Source organism: Elephantulus edwardii, unplaced genomic scaffold (assembly GCF_000299155.1).
Source record: "Elephantulus edwardii isolate Elephantulus edwardi_28Jun2011 unplaced genomic scaffold, EleEdw1.0 scaffold00126, whole genome shotgun sequence".
Lineage (NCBI taxonomy): Eukaryota > Metazoa > Chordata > Mammalia > Macroscelidea > Macroscelididae > Elephantulus > Elephantulus edwardii.
In genome coordinates this window covers 550,636-562,252 of record NW_006399876.1, presented here as the reverse complement: position 1 = coordinate 562,252, position 11,617 = coordinate 550,636, and the positions used below count along the sequence as shown (strand labels likewise).

Below are 11,617 nucleotides of genomic sequence, written 5' to 3'. Positions count from 1 at the left end.
TTTGAATATAGGGCGGGACGCGGGGCGCGGGGCGCGGTCTCAAGGCCGGGACGGGGGTGGCGGGGCCGCAGGAGGCGGAGGGAGGCCGCGTCCGCCGCAGAAGTTGGACTGAGAGCCGCTGGCGACGGCCTCGCGCAGTGGTTGCAGGTGACGCGCGGGGCCCCAGGCTGGCGGGCGAGGGCTCACCCCCGAGGTCACCCTTCTCAAGGGGCTGCGGTGGTCGACGGGGCAGGGGTGGTGTGGTCTGTTTCAAGTTGGGAATCAGGGAGGATGAGGGGGCCACTCCACCGTCGGGCCATCCAGCTGGCCCTCCAGGTGCAGGACAGCCCCTGCCCACCGCACACTGCGCTGCTCCAGACCCACTGTGCGTGTGACAGCGGCTGATCTGTCCCTGGGCTGAACGACCGCCCTGGCCCCTCCGTGACCCGGGAGTGCGGGCGGGAGTGCGGGCCGGCGGCTGCACAGGGGCAGAGGGCGTGAACGGAGGCCAGAGGAGGTGAGAGTGGACAGATCCACCTGTCCCTTCTTCAGAACAGAGTGTGGTGGAGGACACAGTGGGCAAAGGGGGCATCTGGGGTCACCACTGTCCCCTGTGGAGCCTGGTTGGGCCAGATGCCCCCTTGGGAACTTTCTCTTCTTTGTGTTTCTCTGGGGTCTGAGCAGAGATTCTCCATGGCTTCAGTGTCCCCACACTGCTGAGAAAAGGCGTGCGGTGCAGTCAAGACCTCCAGAGTATGACACCTCCAGAGGCCAGGGGCCACTCAGCAGGGCTTTCTACAGGAAAAGTTTGGATTTGAGTGTGCCTCTTCCACACATCTGAACCGCTCCACTCAGGCCACTAAGCAGTCTTGTAGGAGCCAGAAGTCAGGACCTCTCCGAACCCTAGTGACCTGTCCCCAACCCTGCCTTTTCCACTGAGGATTTTCCATTTTCTCCAACAAAATCTGCCTGATGCCAGGAGGTGCCCACCAAAGGCCAGAAGCAAGATCTGACCCTTTGTGGGTCAGTGGATGTGGACTGAGGACACCCAGGTGTTGATGGGGAGACTGGAGTTTGAAGGATCTACCCTGATGGGAGGCTGTGTCACCTTGGGGGTGTCACAGGAACCAGGGTCTGTGGAGGCAGCAGCCGTGGGCAGTGTTGATAGAGAACTTGGGTTACTTGCTGGGAAGTGGCTTATCTAGGTCACCCCTCTTGCAAATTTGGTGCTTTCAACTAGTGTTTTCAATCCCCTATGTGCTGGGTGAACCAGAGCAACCCTGGCCCTGACCCTCCAGGACCTTCCAGGCTGGAGCAAAAGGGACAATCTCTGCATGCCCTGTATGGTCTCGGGCATTTCCTCCTCACTTCCAACTCAGTCTGGGAAGAGGGTCTGGTCCTGCTCCCCTGTGCACTGCACTTTAGGGTGCCCAGCCCTGCCCCTTAGCATAACTCATACCACTGTCTGCAAAGTGCAGTCTAAAACTCCAAAGTAAACTTTCCTGCAACTCAAAAACATTGCTTAGTGACCTGAAGGCCTCTTGATGTTGCAAGGCAGCTTCAACTTCCTGGAGAAACCTGAGATGGAAGGTCCTGCGTCTGGAGTCCAGCAGTGGCCTAGGACTCCCTGTGCAGTAGAGGGGGAAGCTCTGAACAGAAGCAGTTAGGGTGGAGGGTCCCAAAGCAGGTCCAGCAAAAGGAACAGGTCTTTCTCCTCACTTCAAGTAGAAGCCTGCTGGCCCCAGCTGGGCTCCCTGTGGACAGGATCCCAGGAAAGGGCGTGGGCTAGTCCTTCCCCATTCCTGGGGGGTGGGGCACAGACAGGGTCCCTGGGGAGCACTTTGCCTAGATGAACCCGTGCTGTACTTGGCAACAAAGCCTAAAGGCGCATACCCTCCTGACTTCAGGTGAGAGCCGGCTCCTTGGACAACTCGAGGATCCAGAGACTCCTGCCTACTGCCCTCCAGGGCCCAGCCCAGTCAGGACTCAAGACTCCAAGCCTGTAACCCATGCTTTGTCTTTTCTGGTGCCACATGCTAGTCAGGCCAGGCCCCTGCCCTCAGGGACCCCAGGGCAGGTTGCTAGGCCTGAGCAGCCAGTAGATGCCCATGGGCTGGCCAAGGAAAGCTGTGGCCTCCTGAGAAAGCCCTACTTCTGCCTGCTGACCCATCATCACCCTTCTTCCATGGACTGGCTTGTCTGCCCATGCTCCCATGTACCCCCATGTGCACTTTGGCAGCACATGCCCAGCCACACTGAGGACTTCCCCCACCTTGGCCTTGCCCCAGATGCCCCCTCTCTCCTCAGGGCTGCCAGGCTCCTGACCTCCCTGCCCCCAATGATGGGATGGTACACATTTTCCCCAAGGACAGGAGGGGCCAGGCCCAGCACCCCCCAAGAGGCAGCAGCTGTGCTCACCACTCATCTCCTCAATCCCACACAAAGGCCTGTGACACCGAGGCCGCAGCCAGGAGCCATCAAAGCCCCCAGGTCTATAAGCAGTTCTTTTCCAGACACAGCCTTTGCACATGGGAGGATCCAGCATTCCCCAGGGATGAGACACTGAGCTGGAGGGTCAGGCATGACTGGGATGTGGACACTGTCCTGGGCCCCACCGGCTCTGCCCCAATTTCCACACCCACCACAGGAACAGCTCAGGGTGGTGGGGGTGGCAGGGCCATACTTGTGCACCTTAGACCCTGCAGCCACACCCACCAGAGCCTGCAAAGGTCAGCTGGGCCTGGCAGGCAGGCATGGGGACCCGCCTCCCCAGGCTAGCCCGGAGACTCAATAAACCTGATAGGCAGGTCTGACAGCAGTGTCCTCACTCCAGGAGCCACCCTAGAGTGGCTCTCAGATGCTAGTGGTGGGGTGAAGGCCAGAGTTGGAGAGCCAGGTGGCAGAGGGCTCTAGCAGGACCCTGGAGCAAGTCCCAGGCCTGGGACATCCAACAGCAGGCTCTGGATGGGAGGCCCCAGTATAGGAGGAGAGCCCCAGGGTGGGTGGGACAGAGCTGCCTAAATGCAGGGGCCCAAGAGCCTCAGACTGGGAACCCTGGAGGATTGGCTATGGCCAGGTGCCAAGCAGTTTGGGTACTCTTCAGTGACGCTGGTGTGGAGGCTCAAGTTTCAGACCCCACATCCTTGCCCAGCATAGCTCAGGACACATTGAGGCCACTCAGGGCAATTTATTGAGGTCTCAGTGTCAGAGGACAGGAGGTGGCACTCACACGTATGCACACGTACTCAGCAGCGATGCCTCACACACGACGCCCCATGAGCCACACTGTCCAAGAGTTCCCTTTCGCTAATGATGAGTGCTGCCGTGGGGGTCTGCAGTCCTGAGCTGGTCACGCCCACCCTCTCTAGGACTCTTGGCTGACCTAGTGAGGGCTGTGGCACTTCCTGTCTCAGGCACAGGACAGGCGTCTCCCTGCTGAGGAAGAAGGGCTCCTGCTGTCACTGCCAGTCCCCTCTGTCACGGGTCCCCTCTCACAGGCTGTTGCTTGCTGGCCCCAGGGCCACGGGCCAGGCAGATTGGCAGGAGACACTGCTGGGCAGGAGCTGCTACCTCCAGGAGTTCTGTCTCATAGGGGCCACTGCAGGGAGGACACAGCTGAGCGGGCTAGACCACACAAGGACCCTGTCCCTCCCAGATGGAGCAGAGCATGCAGACATACCCTCAGGGCTCAGGCTGGTCACTAGGACGGGACTCCGGGGGGCTCCCAGAAGGTCCTACAGGGAGAGCAGGTCAGCTCAGAGCTAGTCAGCCTGACACTGTGCCCAGCCCCCTCCGAGCGGCCCTGACCTGTGTGCCTGGGGGTGTCCTTTCAGGCCGAGGGCCAGGTGGCGGTGCAGCCCCTGCTTGTTGGATGAACTGCTGCAGATTACACTGGCGAAGTTCTCGGTTCAGCTCCTCCAGCTCCTGGGCCTGGGCCTGGGGCACAGGACACCTCAGGCTTTAGCCTTGACCCGAGACCACCTGTACCCGTGTCCTGGGATGGGCACTGTAGGACAAATCCCGTGGGCTCACCTGCAGGGTGTGCTCTGCAGCCTCCAGTGCACGGCTCACCAGGGCCAGGCTGCTCTGCACCTCCAGGCTCTGCCGCTCCTGGGCGGCCAGGTCCTGGCGCAGCTGCCCGGCTGCAGACACTGTGGGTGAGGGGGCCCCAGGGGCCTCTCCTGCCAGTCGCAGCTCAGCCTCCAGGGCACGGGCCTGGGCGTCCAGGGCCTGCAGCTGGGCGATGTGCTCTGAGGTGGCTGCGCTCAGTGCCTGCAGCTGGGCTTGCCCCTCCCGCTCCCGGGCCTGCTCCCTCCGCAGCTCCTGCTCCCAGAAGGCCTCCTGCACCAGCTCGGCCGCATTCCTCTGCACCCTCCACTCTAGGCCCTGCAAGTCCGAGGAGCAGCCCAGCACAGGTTCGATGGTGGCTGTAGGATCAGGGGGTATGGGACGTGGGGCCAGCTCAGGGTGCCCCAAGCCAAAAGCTGGTGCTTTGCAGGATTCCTGGCCCAGCACTGGCCGTGGCTTCACTGGGAGACTGGCACGAACTGGACAACGCTCAGGAGGTGGGCAGTTGTCTGAGGAGGGCCGTCCAGCCAGGCTGGGCCCTGTCCGCCTCAGAACAAACTGGACGTCACTGGAAAACTGGCCACAGGTGGCCTGGGCACCTACTGGACACTCCTGGGGCAGCATCTGCCGCTCCTTCTCCCTCAGACGCTGCACAAGCACAAAGCGGCCAGTTTGGCCTGGAGGAGGGGAGAGGTCAGTCTATGTATTCCACTGTCTGTCCTGCTGATGGCTGGAGAGAAAGGAGGGGCAGCCAGCCATCCCCACTCACCAGCCACCTAGCTTAAGGAGGTGGGGAAGAGCAATCGCAGTGATTAGCCCGCCCTCTATGAGAACACTAGAAAAAAACCCAGGGCCCTTCCTCAGCTCTTTCCTCCATGGACTCACCTATGGCTTGGGCCAGTGCGATGACCACTTCCTGGCAGGTGGTCTGCTCCGAGACCCCACAGACCACACGCTGGATGCCATCCACCCATACCTTCAGTTCCATGACGGCCAAGCGCATCCCAGGATTGCTGGAGGGTGCAGGATGCTTGGGTCACCTGGCTCAAAGACAACTCAAGTTGACCCCACCCTCTAGGTCCTTCACTTGGGCTCCCGCCTTTCTATGAGGAGCCCCACCCACAGGCTACACATTCCTGGGGCGAGATCAGTCAAGACCAGCCCCTCAAAAGGGTTCTAGAATGTCCCTCTCAGACAAGCACGTAGTAGTGTCCCCATTCTCCAGCCTCCGCCCCGCCTCCACACCAGGAACAAGCAAATCATTAACCAGATGCAAGGTTTCCTGCTCCCACCCCCACCCCACCTGGCTGCGAGGCACTGCCTTCCCCGCGGGCCCGCACCAACCGTGGCCTCCCTGGCATCAAGGGCACCGCAGGGAAAACCATTCCCTCTGTTGCCCTGGGAACGTCCCCCCTCCGGGAAGAGATCTGTCTCCAGCCCTTGGGACACTTCAGAGTCTCGACCCAGACCTGGACTCTCCAGGGTCAACCTGCGCTCCGGAGGGTCGTCCAGCCAGCGGGCGAGCGCTCTGGGTAGCCCCCGCACGCCCTCCCGCTCCCGAGGGCCCAGGCCCCGCGGCCCCGCTGCGGGCTCCCAGTCGCGCGCCGTACCCCCTGCCCCGCCCGCAGGGTGCGGCCACCCCGGCGCTGCCCTCCCCTCCCCCCGCCCCAGGGCCTGCGGGAAACTTTCTTCCGTCCCAAGGCCCCGCTCCAGGGGCCCCGGGACCGCACGCCACACGCATGCGGCTCAGGGGCCCGCACGGCTCACCTGGGCGCTCGCGAGCCCCTGAGATTCGGACATACACCCAGTCGTTCCCCGGCACCCAGGCGCCGCCGCAACCTGCCGCCTCCGGCACGGCGGGCGCGCCTGGCCGGGCCCCATTGGCCCGCAGCCCTCAGCGACTCCATTCGCTCCCCTGCACCTGCGGCCCGCCCCAAGCCCCACTCCATTGGCTGTCGCTCCCTCGCCCCGCCCATTGAACGGCCACCTGCCCCGCCCCCCGAGGAGCCAGGTGTGGGCGGGGCCGCGGCTTGGGGCGGGGCGGGGCCGCGGCTTGTGGGCGGGGCGGGGCCGCGGCTTGTGGGCGGGGCAGGGCCAGCCGGGGGTCCACACAAGCCGAAGGCCCACGGAGACGTCTGGCAGGTGCTTGGATACAGAGGTGTCGGAGGTGTCTGCATGGGACTTTCCGGCCTGCAGGAGAGGTTCGCCGGGGCTGGTGAGAGAAGGCCGCTTCCAGGGACCTCGGATACAGCCCTTCCGACCCACGCCCTCGGTCCTGCCTGATCCTGTGGTCTCTGCCGTGTGGCTTGTAGATGATGCACAGTGAGACGGTGAGACGGGGTTTGAAATCAATTCCCTCTGCTACCCTCTCCTCTCCTGCTGTCCCAGCTAGAACTCAAGGCAGCTGGCCCAGCAGACCCCGAGGGGTGATATTCAGAATCTGGGAAGCGGAGAGCTGGGGGCGCCCTGCCGAACAGTCAAAGGTCCTAACAAATAAACTAAAGTACAGGTGGGGCTAGGAAAAAGGTTGGAGAGTCCAACTGGTCAGTTAGGTCTGGGTCCTTCTCCTGGGCACTTGAAGAAGGATGGCATGGTTACAGAAACACCTCCAGGGCTCTGGGAGGTGGAACATGCAACAGGAGTGTGTGGAATTGGGGGGGCACCTGTCACTGAGGCAAAGCTCATGGAAGGGCACCTTTTCTGGCTCCCTTTCAGTCCTTTCCCAGCTCCCCTCCAAACACTGGCACTCATGCTGGGCACACACAGGCCAGCAATGTCTCAATGTCCATAGTCCATATCAGGCTGGGGAGGGCTTCAGGAGCCAGGTTAGGGGTGTAGAGATCGTGGCAGCCCATGCTGGTCCCTCCAGTTCCCTCGGTCTGCTCAGATTAGCCAGGCAGTGTTGCACAGCACACCTTGAGCAAGCAAGCCCAGAACTCATTCAGTGCCCTGGGTTGGGGTCTTCCTGGAAGCTTTTGGTAACAAACAGCCCCTCCCTCATGTGTCTGTATCCATGACAACAGAGCCCCTCCTCCCTAGCCTTGCAAGGAGCTCAGGCCTCAGGTGAGTGAGTGGTTGCTGAGGGGACAAATGAGTCACAGACATCATGAGTCCCAGAGGGTGAGGGGGGCAGGAAGGAGACAGCAAGGAGTATGGAATATCCTAGTAATATGTGGAGAATGGCCAGAAACACAGCTACAGACATTCACAAGGTGTCCCATTAGGTAGACACATCGGGAGTGTCTGAGAGTAACAGCCTGGAGACACTAAGGTCCCCACCACCTTACTAGCTCCTCAGAAGATCTGGAATGGCACCCAAGTCCTGCCAAGCCACTGAGGAGGGGCATCCAGCCAGAGCACCCCAGGACTCCAGAGCTCCTGAAGGCCAAGAGCCAAGACCCAGTTCCCTGGGGGTTTTCCCATCGACATACAGTAAGGGCATGGAGTGGAAAGAAGCAATCAATCTTAGGTGAGACCAGCCAGAGAGCAGGGCTTGTGAAGTCAAGGGTGCTGACTTGCAGGGTAGACCTGGAGAACTTGGACCTCTCTACCCTTCGGCTGCTATGGGGACACCGGCAGCTGGAGATCCAAGCCCTGCACTGGGTTGTCCAGAGTGGCCAAGACATTCACTACAACCACATCCTGCAGGAAGTGGCTGGGCTTCACCCTGAGAGGTCAGTGACAGCCCCCCAGCCCAGTCTGGCCCTCTGTCCCTGTCCTTGTCCTAGCCCAACCACTGAATCTCACCAGGCCTCTAGTTTGAGCTCCAGCCCTCACTATTACTCCCATACCTAGTCTTCACCTGACTTCCACCCTAATCTTAGACAAGTCAGTATACCAGGAACCTGACCCAGGTCCTAACTCTGGCAAGTCCGCGCGGGATGAACCTATCCAGTCGGGAGCTAACCCTGCCCCAGCCTGGATCTCACCCAGATTAGAGCTGGCCCAAGCTGGCCCCTGCCTTTCAGCTGAGAGGCCCCGCTGTACGTAGGTCCTATGGTCCAGTGGTGGAGAAGAGGCCTCCCGTGGCCCTTCCTGTCTGTGAGCAGCAGAGGGCTGCTGGGATCTAACCCTCCTCAAGACTAAAATGAACCCCACCACCATCGAGTCAGTGCTGAGCCGTGGAGGCTCATATGATAGAACTGGAATAGGGTTTTCAAGGCTGTGAATCTCTGTGGAAGCATCCTTCTCCTTCTGGTGAGTGGCTGGTGGATTTGAACTACCCACCTTTTGATTAGCAGCTGAATGCTTTAAATACCAAAACCCATCCAAATCCAGTGCTTTGAGTCGATTCAGCCTCCTAGCAGCCTTCCGTGGGCTTCTGAGGTGCCAGCCTCTACAGGGCCGCTGGTGGGTCTGAACTGCAGACCTTTGGGTTAGCAGTGTTCAGCCCTCTACACCACCAGAACTCCTTGCTTTAGGCTGCACAGCTTCCAAAATCAGAAGTTCCTGCAGCACCAAGTGCAGAACCTGACCCAGGAGCTTAAAGAACAGAAGAGCCAAGCATAGCTAGTGAGGAGTCTTGGGATTGTAGGCTGGTCAGGGTGGGCAGCAGGGGCTGGGGAGGGGCAGGGCAGGGGCTGGGCAGGGCTATGGAGCAGGGGCTGTGGGGGGCAAGGGTTGGGGTGGGGGCTGGACAGGGCAGGACAGGAGGTGGCGGAGAGGGCAGGCTGGGGCAAGGGCGCAGGGCTTTCAGGTCAGGGTGAAAGTATGCATAGAAACAGGTCGGAGGAATTAGAGGCCAGACAGGGTTGACTGACAAGGCCCAATCTGGAGAAGGGGGCGCCGGGCAGAGGCCCCCGCCCACCCCACCGGCCCCAACTCTTGCAGGAGCAGGAGCGACTGCAGCTGCGGCTGCAGGAGGCCATGCAATCGCAGGAACAGCTGGAGGAGAAGATGCAGACCTTTCAGAAGTCCTACTTTCTGAGGTTGGCCTGCTCCTCCTGGGTGAGACGTGTGCTTCGCTCTCAGACCCGGAGTGTGGAGGTGAGCCATGCCATGGGTCTCCCTCGCCCACCTTCGTGGACTTCTCTCGGGCAGCACAGCCCTCTGGCTGGGGCCTCCACAGAGGCGATCCACTTTGTGCACGCCGAGGTGTGTGCTGTGCTCAGGTGTGTGCACACACAGGGCAGTAGTGAAGTCCTGCCCTCCCACCTCTGCTGTCCTGTACGAGGCAACAGTGGAGAACCTGATAGAGCCAAGCGACTCATTCGAGCAAGAGCAGGCCTCCTCTGCTAGGGAGGTGAGTGAGGCTGTCCCCACCCCCCTGCTCCTCACAGGGCTGAGCCCCTGCAGACGCGATGGCCCCAGCCTGGTGCTGGTGACAGGGCTTCCACCTGAAGGATGTGGCCTGGAACAGCGTTGCCCAGCGGTACCCCAACCTGTTCACAAAAGAAGTCATCCTGGAGCACAAGTCACAGCAGAGCACAAACCCTGCCCCATGTGGGAAGCATGTCACTTAAATCTCCCAACTGCAGTTTTCTGATCTGCAAAGCAGGGCCGGGAGGGGGTCTGAACTGGCCAGGGAATTCTGTGCTCTTCATAGCCAGGTTCCCAATCACAAGCTGGAGGCAAGTGGGTCAGGGGTAGTGTCCACAGCTAACACTGGCACCTATGAGCAAAGCGTGTCTGGCAGGCAGGGCTCAGTGGGATCCAGGCTCCACCCAGAGCACACGGATATCCACAAGAGTATCAAGCGCAGCAGCCCCAGGCCTCAGATTATGACTCCACAGACTCCCTGCTGTCCGTGCCCTCTCCAGTGAAGGAGCTGACAGGACACCCACCCGGAAGGCCACCAGCTCCTCTTCCCAGCAGACCAAGGACTGGGAAACGACCATCAGTGTAGATGAGCCCAAAGGACTGGAAGGGGTGCTAGGCGGGTCTCCTAAGCTACCTTCATCCCCATTGACTCCACACAGGCCTGCCCAGAGGCTAACCTGGATGGACAACCCAGGGGGCAAGGCCCACCCACCTCCCAAGGCTTGGCTGGAGAGCTGGGCAGTCTGAGCAGTAGATGGTGGTCTGTGGTTACCCTCGAACTTCCCTCTGACCACTGATGCCTCTCCTGCTCCCTCCAAACCACCGCTCCTAATCCCCCCACACACACCCCCCAAGGTACTGCAGGGCCGGCCTGACTCACCCTCAGTAGCTGCTCCAACCGAGGCTTCTGTGACCTTCCCTCCTCAGATTTCGAGGAGAGCTCAGAGGAGGAGGGAGCCCAAGCTGCCCCGGAGTCCGAGGTCAGAGGAAGCTCCAACAATTACAATTTCAGGGGAGGACGATGCAGCTCAAGGGCGCGGTTTGGACTGTCCTGGGCGGACATCTCATCCTAAGGGCGCATGTGTGCGCTCAGGGCCTGCTCCCACCTGAAGATCGTGGCCGTGAACCGCCGAGAGAAGTTCGTGCGTGTCCTCAACCAGTCGCTGGAGGAGACTGCCGACCTGGGCGGCTTTGTGCTGCAGCAGCGTGTGTGCGACTTCCCAGTGTGTTTGTACCGCTTTCCGCCCAGCACTGTGCTGGCACCTCGGCACCACGTAAACACGTAACGGTAAGTTCTCCGTGCGCCCGCCCGCCCCGCCCTCACCTGGCCCCTCCGTCACCACAGGTGTGGGGCGAGGGGATCCGCTGCACCAGGAAGCACCTGCCCAGGGCCTTGCGCCAGGAGCTGGTCCTCTTCCAGTCCAGCCGCCGCTGCGTGACCCTCCTTCTGAACCCCAAGGGCAAGGTCAGAATGGGCCAGGACCTGGGGGGAGCGCTCTCGTCGGGCAGGAGTGACCACCACGCCCGGCCTCGCCCTGCAGGTCCTCAGTGAGTACCGGGCCCCTCACTACGTGACCCCAGTCTCGAAGATTTTCTCCGACAACACGGGCTTGTCCATCGACTGCTTCCCGCTCTCAGAGGCTCCGCCAGACGCCAACGCTTGTGCAGAACAGCGCCAGGCTTGTTTCCTGCGCAAGAACCGCGCCCGGGGCTCCCGAGCAGAGCACGGGGACGCCGAGGTGCGGACCATGCGGCCCTCTGTCCACGCTTCCCCCTGGCCTTCCCCCCCACGCCCCAGCATCGCCTCTAGGGTCCAAACTCCGCCCCAGCCAGGACTTGCACCCCATCTCTGCTCCATGGGTGTCCATCAGCGCAGGACCTTCTCTCCGCCCTGCCCACCACGGAGGAAAGGCTTTAGTCAAGACTCCTTTACGCCACCAGGACCCGGGTTCTTTTGCAGCTTCTGACCTCCAGCAAACTCCTGAGTCAGTGGGAGGCCGAGGCCCCAGAGCCCCTGCCCACAATCTCAGGTGAGAGCTTGGGAACCAAGGAGGAAGAGGGCAGGCTGGACACGGCAGCCGGCCTAGGAAGGAGCAGTGAGAATGCGCAGAGCAGGGGGTGGTGGTCCCGTCTTTTCCGGGCCCCTCCCGCGCCCACCTCGCAGGGAGCAGCCCCAGAACCCCTCCTCTCTCCTACGCCTGGTCCTCACTATAACACCTCCGCCTCCTCCCCGGGCCCCGGGCCCCGCCCCCAGTCCCTGTCCTCCTCCCCACCTCAGATCTCCAGGGACCCCAACCTGCTCCCTTGCAGG

The 11,617-nt window shown here is 61.5% G+C and overlaps 2 protein-coding genes across 2 annotated transcripts in view; one reads left to right on the top strand and one right to left on the bottom strand.

Moving 5' to 3' along the window:
- Nucleotides 1-39: 39 nt before the first annotated feature.
- Nucleotides 40-5,038, bottom strand: RASSF7 (Ras association (RalGDS/AF-6) domain family (N-terminal) member 7). Its single transcript, XM_006893341.1, has 7 exons — nucleotides 4,933-5,038; nucleotides 4,012-4,724; nucleotides 3,787-3,915; nucleotides 3,659-3,713; nucleotides 3,550-3,577; nucleotides 338-457; nucleotides 40-244 (listed from the first exon to the last, which is right to left on the bottom strand). Exons 1-7 carry the CDS (start codon nucleotides 5,033-5,035, stop codon nucleotides 40-42), a joined length of 1,353 nt encoding a protein of 450 aa, XP_006893403.1. The 5' UTR covers nucleotides 5,036-5,038.
- A 279-nt stretch (nucleotides 5,039-5,317) lies between these two features.
- The window catches only part of LOC102850199 (chromosome unknown open reading frame, human C11orf35), a 7,015-nt gene continuing 715 nt past the window's right edge, over nucleotides 5,318-11,617 (top strand). Inside the window, 12 exon segments of the mRNA XM_006893340.1 lie at nucleotides 5,318-5,653; nucleotides 5,719-6,185; nucleotides 6,244-6,369; nucleotides 7,569-7,721; nucleotides 8,469-8,550; nucleotides 8,878-9,033; nucleotides 9,088-9,141; nucleotides 9,375-9,489; nucleotides 10,234-10,286; nucleotides 10,419-10,580; nucleotides 10,652-10,771; nucleotides 10,848-11,045. Coding sequence (XP_006893402.1) covers nucleotides 5,318-5,653; nucleotides 5,719-6,185; nucleotides 6,244-6,369; nucleotides 7,569-7,721; nucleotides 8,469-8,550; nucleotides 8,878-9,033; nucleotides 9,088-9,141; nucleotides 9,375-9,489; nucleotides 10,234-10,286; nucleotides 10,419-10,580; nucleotides 10,652-10,771; nucleotides 10,848-11,045 — 2,022 coding nt within the window.